At 38.8% G+C, this 13,526-nt stretch overlaps 1 protein-coding gene across 12 annotated transcripts in view; it reads right to left on the bottom strand.

Annotated features, from left to right (window-relative positions):
• Window positions 1-13,526, bottom strand: part of Unc80 (unc-80 homolog, NALCN channel complex subunit) — a 201,309-nt gene that overhangs the window by 95,967 nt on the left and 91,816 nt on the right. For 7 of the 12 annotated variants that reach the window (XM_063237423.1, XM_063237430.1, XM_063237424.1 and 4 more), the window contains 2 exons: window positions 6,052-6,223; window positions 2,746-2,879 (listed from right to left, as the gene is read on the bottom strand). In XM_063237423.1, coding sequence (XP_063093493.1) covers window positions 2,746-2,879; window positions 6,052-6,223 — 306 coding nt within the window. The remainder of the gene's footprint in view (window positions 1-2,745; window positions 2,880-6,051; window positions 6,224-13,526) is intronic. The other 5 variants (XM_063237427.1, XM_063237433.1, XM_063237432.1 and 2 more) reach the window with 1 other exon arrangement.

The following is a 13,526-nucleotide window of genomic DNA, read 5'->3' as shown; positions in this document are numbered from 1 at the left end:
TGAGTTAGGAGGATTACTGTGAGTTCAAAACCAGCCTGCGCTACAAAATGAGCTCAAGGCCGGCCTGAATTGCTTAGAGAGACCTTGTCTCAGAAAGACAAAAAACTTTTGAACAACAACAAAAACCCCAGAAAGTTTGTGTCCTGATTCTCATCCCAAAATTTCAGATCCTAGAATATTTCTAGCTTTTCTAATGGATTGTTATAGCATCTTATATTATTCTGTACATTAAGGTAGGTTTTTTTTTTTTATTATACTAAAATGTTACTGGAGTAATAAAACACTTCAAAGATGTATAAGTGACATTGAAGTAAGCGTTTCTTTTTTTTTAAATGAGACTACTTGTTTTGGCTATATTTATGCTTTATCAGTAGACTCACAGTTTAGGATTTGTCAAAAATATATTCAGTTCTTAGAAAAAGTGTTTTGCAGGGGCTGTGAGGAGGGCAAAGCATGACTAAATAACAGTCATGAAATTTCAGCAGTCAAGCAAGATAAATATGTGCTTGGGAGCTCTGCGGTGAACACTGTATTTACAGTCAACAATTATGTACTATTCACTTAAAATTTGTTCAGAGGATTCATTTTGTGTCATGTGTTCTTACCATAATTAAAAATATATTTAAGCATTTCTGTGTTAATAAAGAAGTTCTATGATACAGTAAATTATAATGTTGCTTTACTGTATTACCAACAATAGTTAACTTAAAATAAAAAAACCTAGTTTTGCCTTTATTGTATAAAGGCCACATGCCAGCACAATATGTAAATATACACTTAACAGTGAGAGTATTAGTTTAAAGAATAAAAGATTTATTGGACCTAGTTAAAGGTAACGGAGAAGTAAAACTTTTTCTCTCATTGACTAGATGATTACAAGTCTTGTTTTCCTATAACTTTGGCATTTCCTATAATCTATCATTTGGCTATACAATTATTTAAAAAAATAAAATCTGACACAATATAAAGGATATTTAATTTTGGGGGGTTTTTTTGGTGAGAGGTGGCTGGGGATAGAACTTAGGACCTTGTGCATGCCAGGCAGGTGTTGGGTCACTGAGCTACATCCCTAGCCCAACATTATAGCTTTAGGGAGTTAAAAGGGAAAACAAGGGACTGGGAATTTAGCACAGCGGCATAAGCGCCTGCCTTGCAAGCAGGCAGTTGTGAGTTCAATCCCCGGTACAGATAAAAAGGAAAAAGACAAGAAAAAAAAAAAAAAAAGGGAAGACAAAAATAACTGTAACTTTCTTATTAAACATAGATCAAAATAGTGAATGGTAAAAATCTGAAAATTTCAAAGGTGGTGTACACTGTGTTTGAATGGAATCTTCAGTATAATTAAAAAACATTTACAAGAAATATACTGACAGATACCCACAGGTAAGATGATACATTGTATTTACTTTTAGTACATACTTGAGGAGCCCTTGTTTGACTTTCCATAGTAGTCTCAATGCAATAGTGGAAATGGAAATTTAGAAAATCAAAGGCTGTAGTTAAAATGAAGTTACCTGAAGGGTAGAAACAATACCCTCTCCCAATACCCAAATCATACAGTGTCATAGCTCAAACGTGGGTATGCACTTGGAAATGTGCATTTTGCCCAGAGATTCTTCTGACTTGAAGATACCCGTTTTATGTTTTTTTGGGGGGATGGGGTGGGGTGGGCTTTCTAGATCATTGGAAGACTTAAGGTAGAGATACCACCCTGGGGTCACAAAGCACTGATTCTTTTTTTTTTTTTTTTTTTTTGTCTTTTTCCTTTTTATCGGTGCCAGGGATCGAACTCACGACTGCCTGCCTACAAGGCAGGCGCTTATGCCACTGAGCTAAATCCCCAGCCCCAAAGCACTGATTCTTGATCTACCTCTGAGCCCAACTCAGGACTAGGATACTGCCTTGCTCATGCCAAATTTGGTCTAAAAGGCATGAGAGACGGCGGATACTAAAATTTGCTTGAGAGGAAGCACAGATTGCTAGCATTCATAGTTTTTCTGGGTGAGTAATACAGTCCTTGTGTAAAAGGGGGCAAAGGGAAAGACTGCCTGGCTTGCCCACTGGATGTCACCTGTGATGCAGGAGTGGCCCATTAGTGAATGAGGAGACAAGAAGGGTCAGCTCTGAGGTGGGCCTGGGACCACAGATGCTGTGAAGACTCCTGGGTCTTATGCATTGGGTGTGTGCACAGCTACACACATTAGGTTCTGATGGCCCGTGGTGCAGAAATGCATGTTTGTATATGGTTGTGTGTCTCTGCATGGGGTCATGTTTTCTGCTCATCTGCAATCTCTAACAACAAACACGACACACATAACAGTATGCACTGTTAGACACTGGACACTGAAGTCTTTCCACCTGTAACATCTGAGAAAACTCACTGGAGCACATTTCTGTATTAATTTATGCACAGTGAGCACAAAAATATCTGCCTGTCATTTCTGGGAAATGTTTGGCCATCAGACCCCTCACGGTTGGCAGCATAAGGGACTTTACAAGCCTTCAGGTGTCCTCAGTGTAACTAGTGGTGATCAAACATTGCAGCTGGAGGTGCATTTGAAGTCAATCTTGGAGATATTTTATAGTGCAAAGAGCATTTCTTTGTACATCTAAAAGCACCTGGGTTGAGCTTTTGAGCTACAGGATACACTGGGCCACTGCGTGTTTAAGGAAGTGGGGTACACTGGAAAACTAGGTACAGGCTCTCCTGAGCAACCTGAACATTACCGTGTGTGGAAAACTCACCACAAGAGGCTCAGTGCGGGGTCGGGGCAGGCACGAAAAGGTCTCTCTGAGGAAGGTGGTGATCTCCAGGAGCAGCTGGCACGCTGCCATCTTCAGGGCAAAGGGGCAGCCACATTTAGAGGGGTTCACAGTACCTAAGGAGTGAAAGAGTCTTTCATAAGAGGGATCAAGGGCAAACAGAGAGAAGCACGGTTTGATGGATCGAGCGACACACATGCAAAATCTATTGCATTTGAGAACATTTCCAAAGCGAGCTCAGTTCAGCTACTCCTTTTAGCATAATCTATGCTATTCACCTCTATGTTTCCTCCACTTTGTATTTCAGTGGTTTAACATTAAAATATCAGATAATCAGGACTAATTTTTTTTTTTTATTATCAGTACTGGGGATCGAACTCATGATTGCCTGCTTGCAAGGCAGGTGCTTATGCCGCTAAGCTAAATCCCCAGCCCCTTATTAGGACTAATTTATTTTCCTTCTAGCATCATAAAGTAACAAAATATAGCTCCAACTAAGTTAGGAAACCTTTTTTAATGACAACAGAAAAAAAAGCAGTTTTGCGTTCAATTGGACATAGACTAGGTATATGGCAATGAACTAGACTTGAAACAACTAAAATCTTTTCCTCAATGTTATGACAGATGCTTAGCTTGATGTTTTAAGGGCAGTGACATTGCTTTAGCTCTAGTCTAGTCTAGTGCAACACCAGCAAGAGAATACGTTCTTACCTGGTCAACTACATCACAGTTTACAGTTTACAGTTTACAAAGCTAGCCTGTCACAGGAAAATGCAGTTGCTTATGGATTATGGAAATGTTCTTTTTAGGTCCAAAGAACACCGGTCTTTAATTAGTAAGAGGCTGTATCCACCAAAAGCCAACTAATGAGTTTTGTACTAAAAAATAAACAATGTCCAAAGTGACAGTATGGAGGTATCAAAAATTCCCAGAATTATTTCTCGAATATGTGTCATAAATATGTCATAACAAGTCATGCAGATACTTAGTATACAGCAAAGAAGACCAAAGCCATCTATTGTTTTGCCTTTCAAAAAAGAAAACGGTTATTTTGAATGAATCAAGTCACTGAGTAATCACAATATTGTTAGAGGGTCAATATTACAAAAACATTCCTAAAATGTGTCCTAGCTTGTAAGCTTTCTTAACTGAATAGAATACATACTTCACGAGGTCTGTTGACACAAGGAAGAAATTATGGACTTCTGAAAATACCTGAATTATTGTTTCCTCCATTACAATATTTTGTCTCCAAAGTTAATAAGTGGCTGGAAACCCTGCCTCTCATTAGGAAAGGATAAAACAGGCTATACTAGAATTTCCAAACTTAAATGTGCTTGTGCTGTATTTAGCTTTTAAATATAAGGGTAAATTATGTGTTACTTGACACTTAAATATACTTGTCAGTTTTACATTCAGCAGGTGATATATAGTTCCACATTCCCTAGGTGCAACAATGTTTGAAAATAATTATATATTCTGTATAAATTCCTGCATACGTCCTTTTACTCCTACGGTTATGTCACCCAGACTCTAATTACTCTTTTAGCCAATGAACTTGGTCTTAGTTTGGACTCTGTCATGATTATTTCTGAAATGTTCTCTTACAGTGAACCAGGATGGAGGCTGTCAGGACCTCGGCAATGAGCTGATCCTCCAGGTTTAACACAGTACTTCTGTGGCCTAGGGGAACATGGAGTTTACTTTGGCCTAGGAAGATGAATCTATTTAATGTTGCTTCAGCTCCCCTCTATATTGAAGGGCCCTGAAAGATCCAGCACAGCTTGGTGAAGCCTTCTGGCTAGATGGGTTTTATGTCAGCCAGCCCTTCACTAGTTTTGGTGATTGTTGGATGGGTCACAAGTCTAGAAAGCTATAGATTAAATCCAATTCTCAGTCATTTTAAGACAGTGTTGATTATGTTTGGGATTGACTTTCATTATTAGGCCAAAACAGTTATGTGACAATTTGGTATTTTGCAAACAGCTATGTCAATAAGGTATTTTTTTTTCTGATTTGATAAGGTTTCAGAAGGCAAGGAAAAAAAATAGTAGGGGGATATGAAAAAAAATCCTTGGTGTCAAAGTGGAAAAGAAGACAAAAGGGTTTTCTCTGATTACTGTTTAGTCCTGCCCAATCTGTATTCTAGCTACCCTTCTACTTTTCATGGATGTGAGGATGCAGGAGATTTAACACCAACTAACTAAGAGCAACCCTTAAAATCAAACCAAGGAACATGAATATTGAACTACCAGAGAGGGTTAAAAGGAAGGGGTGTCTCTACCGTCATTGTTATGATTTGTGTCTGGAGGTCCCCCAAAAACCTCCTGTGGTCATGGGAGGTGGGCTTTTCAGAGGTGGCTGAAGCTAGAGTTTGTGACTGGTTCATTGTCTAGAGCTGGGAATGGCAGTGTGAGTGCTGTACCTGCCCCTGCCCCGGGAGAGAGGGAAAAACGGCTCCCTCCTCCCTTCCGCCCCCTTCTGCTCTTGTTGCTTTTGCTGATGAACTGTTGCCCCTGTGCCATGCCTCCCTGCCTTGGAGCCAGCTGATTGTGGACTGAAACCTCTACAATCTGTAAGCTAAATAAACCCTTCTCAGCAATGAGAGAAAAGTAACTAAGACAATCATCATATAAAGACACTAATTCTATAACATTTGAAATGTATACTCATGAAAGGCATATAGACACATGTTTGTGTATATATACATGTTTACATGCTTGCATGGTACACAGCAAATGTATGCACAAAATGGTAGAGGAGATGGATGTCAGAGGGATTTCTGTATCTACTCTGCTACTGTAAGTCTACTAAATACAGTACAGTAGACTGTCATGCTGAAGTCAAACTTGGACTATGTGATTATTTTAAGTTCATATTATATACTGCAGTATGCCCTGATTAAATATGTTAATGTTTTGGAAAACATTTCCTGTTCAGTGTTTTTTTTTTTTTTTAAATTTCCAAGAGCAATAAAGAGTGACAAGACCTCTTATAGGTCAGTAACTTTTCACTACTGTTCTCACGCAGGAGAACAGCCCAATGCCAATCTGTGTGCAATGGCAAGAGTCAGAGGTCAAAGTGGTGGGTTTCCCACACAGCCAGCAGCTCTTGGCCTCAGTCTCTCTTTTCTGTCTAGCTTTTGTCCCCTTCTTTGTGTGGCTTTATGGACGTGCCTTCTATTCATGCACAGGGAAAAGGGGGGACGATGCGGTGGGATCATGGGAAGGTGGTAGGAATATGAGCGAGGAAAGAAATAGTAAGTGCTCCTCAGGCAGAGGTTCTTACAAGCAGGGGTTCTTGTAGGAAAGGGAGTCTCCTTACTGTCATCTAAAAAGTCTTCCTCCTCATCCTCCTTCCTCAGCCTCCTCTTGGTCTCCTCGTCGTAAATGAGGCCCAGCAGGTTGGCCGGGCTCTCACTCTCCCCGTGGCACAGCTCATTCAGCCGCACGCCGATTGCCTACCACAAAGGAAAGGAAGGAAACAGTGCAAATCTGTGAGACTCGGGAATGGCTCGTGCATGCATTGCACAGGGCATCAGTGACCAAGGAGGAGGTGTTTCCGCCTTCTGCTGATATCAACCTCCTCCGCACGCAGTTGTTTTTAATAAAGGATTTGACTGCAGTAGAAACGAGATAGCAAAGATCCTCAGTGTGCCTCTCACTGAGCTATTTTAGGAGAATGTCAGTGTCATGTTAATGAGTGTGTAATGAGCTCGCAGTACAATAATTCTGGTATTGCAATTTTATTTATATCTGCTATTATGCACCGACCTATTGGCTTTTATAGACTTTGTTCCTCCTTTTATGATATACTCTCTGAGTTAGTAAAAAAATGCAAATTTGCAGAAAAATTACATTAGGGATATGACTTAATAACTCAGCAGGTTGACCACGAGACTTTCACACAGACCTCATAAAATCCGTGCTGTTCTTCTGAGTCATCAGGCATGGTTGTGTGATTCAGCAAAAGGAATTTTCCCAAAGAAGAGACAAAAGACACTATCGCTATGTAGTTAATTTAATACCCCGGTTATGCAGTGCATGCAAAAATAGAAGAGACATTGACTGGAGAGGAGAGTCAGGGAAAAGCTGAACTGAGCACTGAACATGGGGTTCAACCATTTGGCTTTCTATGCATTAGTGAGAACAAATTCCAGGAGGCTTCCTTCTTTGCTCCTGTGTCACACTTTTTTTTTAAATACTTAGAAAAGTTACTAGGTCTGGGGCGAGCATGAAATTAGATTTAGTACTGGAAACCAGCACACGTCTGCTATTGGATACACAAAATACAATCAGAACTCTTAAGAAAAACCTAAGTTTCTTTCTAAAAAATATTTTATAGTTCTGCAAACAAAATTTATAGTCTCTTTAAATGCTGGAATTAAGTAATAAGGTGCAAACCAGGAAGCTAAAAAAATACATCAACAAGAAAGTAGCATAAAAAAGATGTCACAACTAGGGATTTAGCTCAGTGGCATAAGCACCTGCCTGGCAAGCGTGAGGTCACAAGTTTGATCCCTGATACCAAAAACAAAACAAAAAAAGGCCACAGAGACCCTAAGATATTATCTGCTAACTTGAGAAGTTTTAAGAAAACAGAACAAAATAGAAAAATGAAACCACCACTACTACCACAAAAGCCTAGTCCTGTGTTTGGAGTGATCAAAAACAAAAACAAAAACAACAACAACAACAAAAACTGCATCTTAAGAGTCAAGGGAAATTTCCACATCGATCATTCTGGGTTATAGTAACCAAACAATTTAAACTAAATCCACAGCTCATACAGCTGAGTGTATTGTCAAATATGAACTTATAGTGTTGAAAAAAAATTCAAACCTCTCATCTCATCTAGGGCTAGACAAATGCCTTTGAGATGTTCCTCTTTTCTTCCTTCCTTCATCAAATATCTACAAGTAAGGTTTATTTGTAAGGTGTTACACAAAACACAAAGTTAAGTAAACTGTTATAGTACACAAGAACCTGTGTTTAATTAATGCTTCCTAGTAGATTGCAAATCCACATACAGAGGGTCACTGTTTGGCAAATAGAACAATAAAGAGGTGAGAGATTTGCAGCTCTGCGGTCTGCAATTGCAGTTCAAGCCCAGTGTGTCTGGTGGTCTGTATTTTGTGATCTTTCTCTACTGGAAGGGTAACGACACCCCGAAATGACACATTAAGAGACTGCAAACACTTCGTGAGTTTAGAAGCAATTAAATTCTGTTCACATGACCACAGAAAGTCTCGGTGCTGTAGACTTAGAGGAACTGGTGTCTGGCTGATGGAAAATGGAGAGCAGAAACTCAGGTGGAGGGCAATAAAAGACACATATTCAGGGAAAGGCACCCTGTGTTCAAGAAGGTCCTCTGAGGGGCGCGTGCTTTCCTGAGATGAGAGCAAGTCATGCCCTGGCCAGCAGAGGAAGTGGTTAGAACCGAGTGTCCATCGAGGGACATTGTGTTGGCTGCCTGACAATGCAGGGACAAGCCATGCAGCCTGCTTTCAAAAATGAATGCCACATCCTGCTGTTACTGAACACACCTTAGATGCCAAGGATCAAGATAAATATTTTTCAGATGCATTAGGTCATCTGACTTCATCATTCATAATCTTGGAATGCTTTGATCAAAGGTTGTAAAGTAGGTTACTGATGCCAGGCTAAATAATTTGAATTTTAACCCAAGGGGAAAGGGAGGGCATTGAAGCATTTTAATTATGCCAGAAACACATTCTGATTTGCACTTCAGCCTGTTTGCTCTGCCAGCAGTTTGGTGAATAAATTGGAGAGAGCAGGTCTGGAGGCTGGTAGATCAGATTGGAATGTCCTGTTTCAGATAAGCTGTGCCTTTGAGAGATCATCCCACGGGCAGTGTGGATCAGGTGAGGGCAGGCAGCGAGGAGGAGAAAAACACTGAGGAAAATACTTTCATTATTCAGACAGGAAGTCAGATCTGCCCCCACAGAATGCAGTGATGTGGGTGGGGTAGAACCAACAGGGGAAACAGGTTTGGAATATGCTCAAAAGCTGTGATATCAGAAGATGCTGGTATGATTAGTAGGAACAGAAAGCTCAGGGATAGCCGTAGGTTGTTTATTTGGGGAGAAGGGTTTTAATTTGGTCATATTGAATTTTTTTAATATAATTTTTATATAATTTTTTTGAATTTTTTAATATAATTAATTATATTAAGTAAAAAGCCTCCAAAATACAGTTGTAAATGCAGTTCTGGCATCTGAAAAGGGCTATGAGTAGAAAAATCTATGCCACTGATATAGAAAACGGTGAAAAACTCAGAAATAATATAGCCCAGGGGTACAATTTTAAGAGATTCCAGGGAATGTTTACATTTATCAGGAGGAAGCAGACAGGGGATCATGGGAGAAGGCAGAGGATTGTGGGAAGTGGCAGAGGACAGGCACAGAGATGCCCGAGGCTCCAGAGCATAAGGATGAAGGGCACAGAAAGATGAGGGCAGTCAGCAGTGTGTATGGCTTCTAGGAAATCAGAGGACACTGGTCATGAAAACATTTGCCTCAAAGAGCCCTTGAAAGGCTGAAACCCTGTAACACTCAGCACTGAATTCATGGTTTATCCTTCTTAGGGGAAGTCCATGGGCCTAGGAATAATGACTGTTACTTTAGAAAGACCACTCAGTAAAATACTACTAGAATGAAGTAGGTAATACAATGGAGTTCTTTAAATTGCTTTAGACAAAAAACAATGAAAATATCCTGAAAGGAAAATAAAGTTAAAAACCTGACAACTGGCCTAATTATCTGTCTTAGTGATTCCAAATTTCATTGTTCATTTTAAAAACGACTGCATAGTAGGTCTGTGTCATGGAAGACGGGAATGGAAGAGACAGAAAAGATGCAGAGTCCCAATTGACTGTGCTGAACTAGAAGGCTCAGTTGCTTGGGAGATTTTGGCAGTTCTGGAGGAAATGGATTGGATGGGCAGAGTGAAGGGCAGGTTTGTAGTTTTGCAGTGGTGTTATGGTTTGTGTCAAACGGTCTCCCCAAGTCTCATGCAATCATGGAAGCAGCTTAATCTAGTGTGTGACCGGTTCATTTTCTAGCATTTGGATTGGTGGTGTGAGTGCCACACCCACCCAGGGGTGGAGCCAGCATACAGTGCAGTGGCAGGAAGAAGGCATGTCTTCCTTTTTTGCAGTTCATGCTTTGCTGTTTGTGGTGGCCATGAACAGTTGCTTCAGCCATTGCCATTTTGCCTTGGAGCCAACTGAGTATGGACTGAAACCTCCAACCTATAAGAAATAAACCTTCCCTTACCTAACTTTAGGCATCAGGTGTTTTGTCTCAACAACAAGAGAAAAAAGTAAGACAAATGGATTATGCCCTTGTTGAGGACTCTTCATCTAAATGAGATGAAACAAACCAACTGTACGTGTCATGATAGAAAGGTGATCAAACATGATGAAGTACTAGAATTGGAATAACAGTATAAACAAAGAACAGGGATGATCAATTGAAGATTCTGAAGGTAAATAAAGATTTTTTATGTGTAAGAAGTATAAGAAGATTTTTTAAGGTACGAAGTATTGAAGTGAAACAATCTTACCTATTAATGGGAAAACGCTGTTCTTATTAAATTAAATTGATATTCATATCTATCTCTTTGTGCCTTTAATAGTTGAATAAGAGAGCGATTCAGACTTCATACATCCCGGCCATTTGTCCTCTTTAAGTAGAAGAATATGAAGGGGTGTATTGCCTTGGGAGACATCTGGAAATGTCTACATTTGTTATCCAATTGATTATTGTTATTACATTGAAGATTCAAATGAGACCGGGACTTCAGTTGTCTTTTTCCTTCAGGTCATAGGAAGCTCTGTGGAGACCTTTCACAGAGTGATAAATTATGTATATATAGCAAATACATTTGCAATTTATATTCTTATAATAAATCTCAAAGAGCATTGTTATGTGCTGTTTAATGTTATTAATAAGGAAATGGTTTAGCAAAACCTCTTCAGATGAAGGAACAGTAATGTTAGTTATTTATAACTGCTTGCCTTTTTTTTGCCTGAGGAGAAATAATTAAAGGAATCAAAACACCTCTCTTCTTAAATGAATTGTCAATTGAAGAAAATTTCCATAAAAGACTACATGTTCAAAACTAGCAGGTCTTTTGTGAAAATTAGACAGATTTTTTTCACCAGCAGAGGGCTGAATGGTATTAATATGGTTTTGTATAGAAAATAAAGAGGTTTAAGAGTAAGAACCACTCATTAACTGCTCTCTGTGGCTTGATGATCTAAATATTCCATATGATAGTTTTATTTTGATGGCAGCAAATTTGGTTCGGCGTAAGGCCTGAAACAGGATCCATGAAACTACGTCATTAGAAGCTATTCCTATTTTAGTAACAAAAACATGAACTGAAAGAAACAGTTTTGTAAGGATGGTTAGTGGGAAGCTTGGGGTGCCACTTGATTATCTCCTAACCAGAGGAGCGGCAGGTTGTGACATTCAGGATGAATGAGCCATGGATTGGGTGGGGTCAAAAGTCTGCAGGAGAGATTCTCAACAGTTGTTTGGAGGTAAAGTATAGAACCAAAGAATAACGCCCTTTCAGATTGCCTGTCCTACCTTTCCTGTAATCCCACTTTCACATTTCTGCCTTTACTATCATATTAGGGCGACTTAGCATCAAGTAGACATATGCTTCCTAAATTACCTAAAAGGTGTCACTGTAGAAAGATGTTCTTAGGAGTAGCTAGCCCTTCTCCTCACTCCCCATTCTCATCTTGATAATGTCTCTCCTCTCAACCCCATGTTTTGTCTACTGTAACATACGCTCCTGAGATTTTTTGTTAGTATAAGCATTCATGACATAAATTAAGGGCACGATTCATATCCACTAGGACAAGAGCTCTTTGTTGGAGCTCTTTATGGGAAGACATAGCCAAGGAAAACTTGCACAGAAAGAAAATGACATATTGCATTCTCACAAAGTAACAATGAGGTGTTGGATTGGCAATTAGCACAATTATTTTGAACATCTGGGGACAGGCTGGAATCCTAATAATATGTGATCTCTCAGTGGAGAAGGTAAAACCAGTCTTCCAGATTAGCAGAACAGGTGACAAAGTCATAATTTTTATTTAAAAATTTATACAACTTTACCTGTGCTCTCTGCCTTCCTTCCAATATTAGTGGCAAATATATTGGGTATGAATCTGTCCAGCTGGGTGCACTGAACAAATAATGTGGAAATCTGATGTCCACAATTTTATGTGTTATCCAGGGCCTTTTGATGTGTTGACTAACTTCCTTCTATAGCATTTTAACTTGTCAGTTATTCCAATCAGATGCTAAGATAATTCATGCTCATAGCCACAGTTTCAGTGCAGGGAAGGACAATACAAGCTTAGGTTCAGTATTTTCATTTCTAGCTTGATGAATCTTGCTTTCTAATTTATGAGAATTAAAATCAGGCAAGACAGAATGACAATGAACCTTTAGTAATGGATTTTCATTTCTTTTGATTCTATGGTGCTAAATGATCTATGTATCTCAAGACATGCCCTTTACTTACACTATTGGACTTAAAAAAAAAAAACACCTGTGCTAAATACTGTTAAATCTAAACAGGATAAAATGTAGAATTAAGTCTGGTGCAACTGTATCCTAATTTGGCTGATTTTTGAAAAATGGACATCACATGGGAGGAATCAGGTCTCCTCACATATATAATACACAACAGAAGCCCTGGGAAAGCCATGCTAAGTCCTGATCATTAGCATCAGGGATTCAATCTGACGGTCCGGAAACACTATCAGACACTTTATGTGTGTGTTTTTAAATATAGGATGTTTGTATAAGAAACAATTTCAAAGAATAGCAGTTAAAATGAGAAAGATTAGTGTGTTAATTTTAATAGAATGTACACATACTGGATCTAATTCATACCTTTTGAATGTGCTTTGGGATTTTGAAGATATAGGTAAAATTAGACAAAAAATACTTGCATAGACACATTCATAGGTACACTAGGTGAATTATTAAGGGAAATTAAGTGTTCGTTAAGAAAAGAAGAATAATTAGAAATCTCTATGAGCTTCTGTCTAAAATTAGCAGGAAAAACTCAAGGCTCTTGAACTCTTCTCATTCCTTACATTTTTTTTTTTTTGCCCTATAGTGAAGAAATTGGAATTAAAGCTTAAAGAAGACTCATTCATTTCTTATTTGTTCACTAATTCATAACCATACTTGCATAGAAGTTGGGTGTTTATGTGTGTGTACATGCATGTGTTTGTGTGTGTGGCTCATTTCTAAAGACTTTTAGGCAATTAAGAGTTGGCACATCAACAAAAGAGATAATTCTATTAGGGAACTGTAAAACATCATATCCTGGAAAGCATACATTAGAAGAGAAAACCAAAACAAGGGTACAAGTTTTTAATTATTATAAGAATAATTTTCACAAAGATGCTTTCAGTGAATACGAGGCTTTGGAATCCAGCCTGGACGATGGAATGTTGGCTCCTCCATCTCCTAAGCTATCTGAAGTCTGCAAGTCTCCTGATGTATATTAACTTATAAGTTTTTTAAAATGCAAAACAGAGATAGTAACATCTAACCTCAAAGACTTATCGGGAGAACAAAATGAGTTCTTCATTTTTCTCCAAACATTTCACTCAGTGCTCAGCACATACGAAGTACTCACTAAACAGTTCCCAAAACAAATGCAATTAAAAATAAATAAAGAAGACTGTCTAGGCCACTCGAGCGT

The sequence above is a fragment of the Cavia porcellus genome, unplaced genomic scaffold, assembly GCF_034190915.1.
Source record: "Cavia porcellus strain 051 isolate PalLab524CR breed Dunkin Hartley unplaced genomic scaffold, mCavPor4.1 scaffold_26, whole genome shotgun sequence".
NCBI classification, from domain to species: domain Eukaryota; kingdom Metazoa; phylum Chordata; class Mammalia; order Rodentia; family Caviidae; genus Cavia; species Cavia porcellus.
Note: the sequence above shows the minus strand (reverse complement) of the source record. Positions and strands in the feature narration are given on the sequence as shown.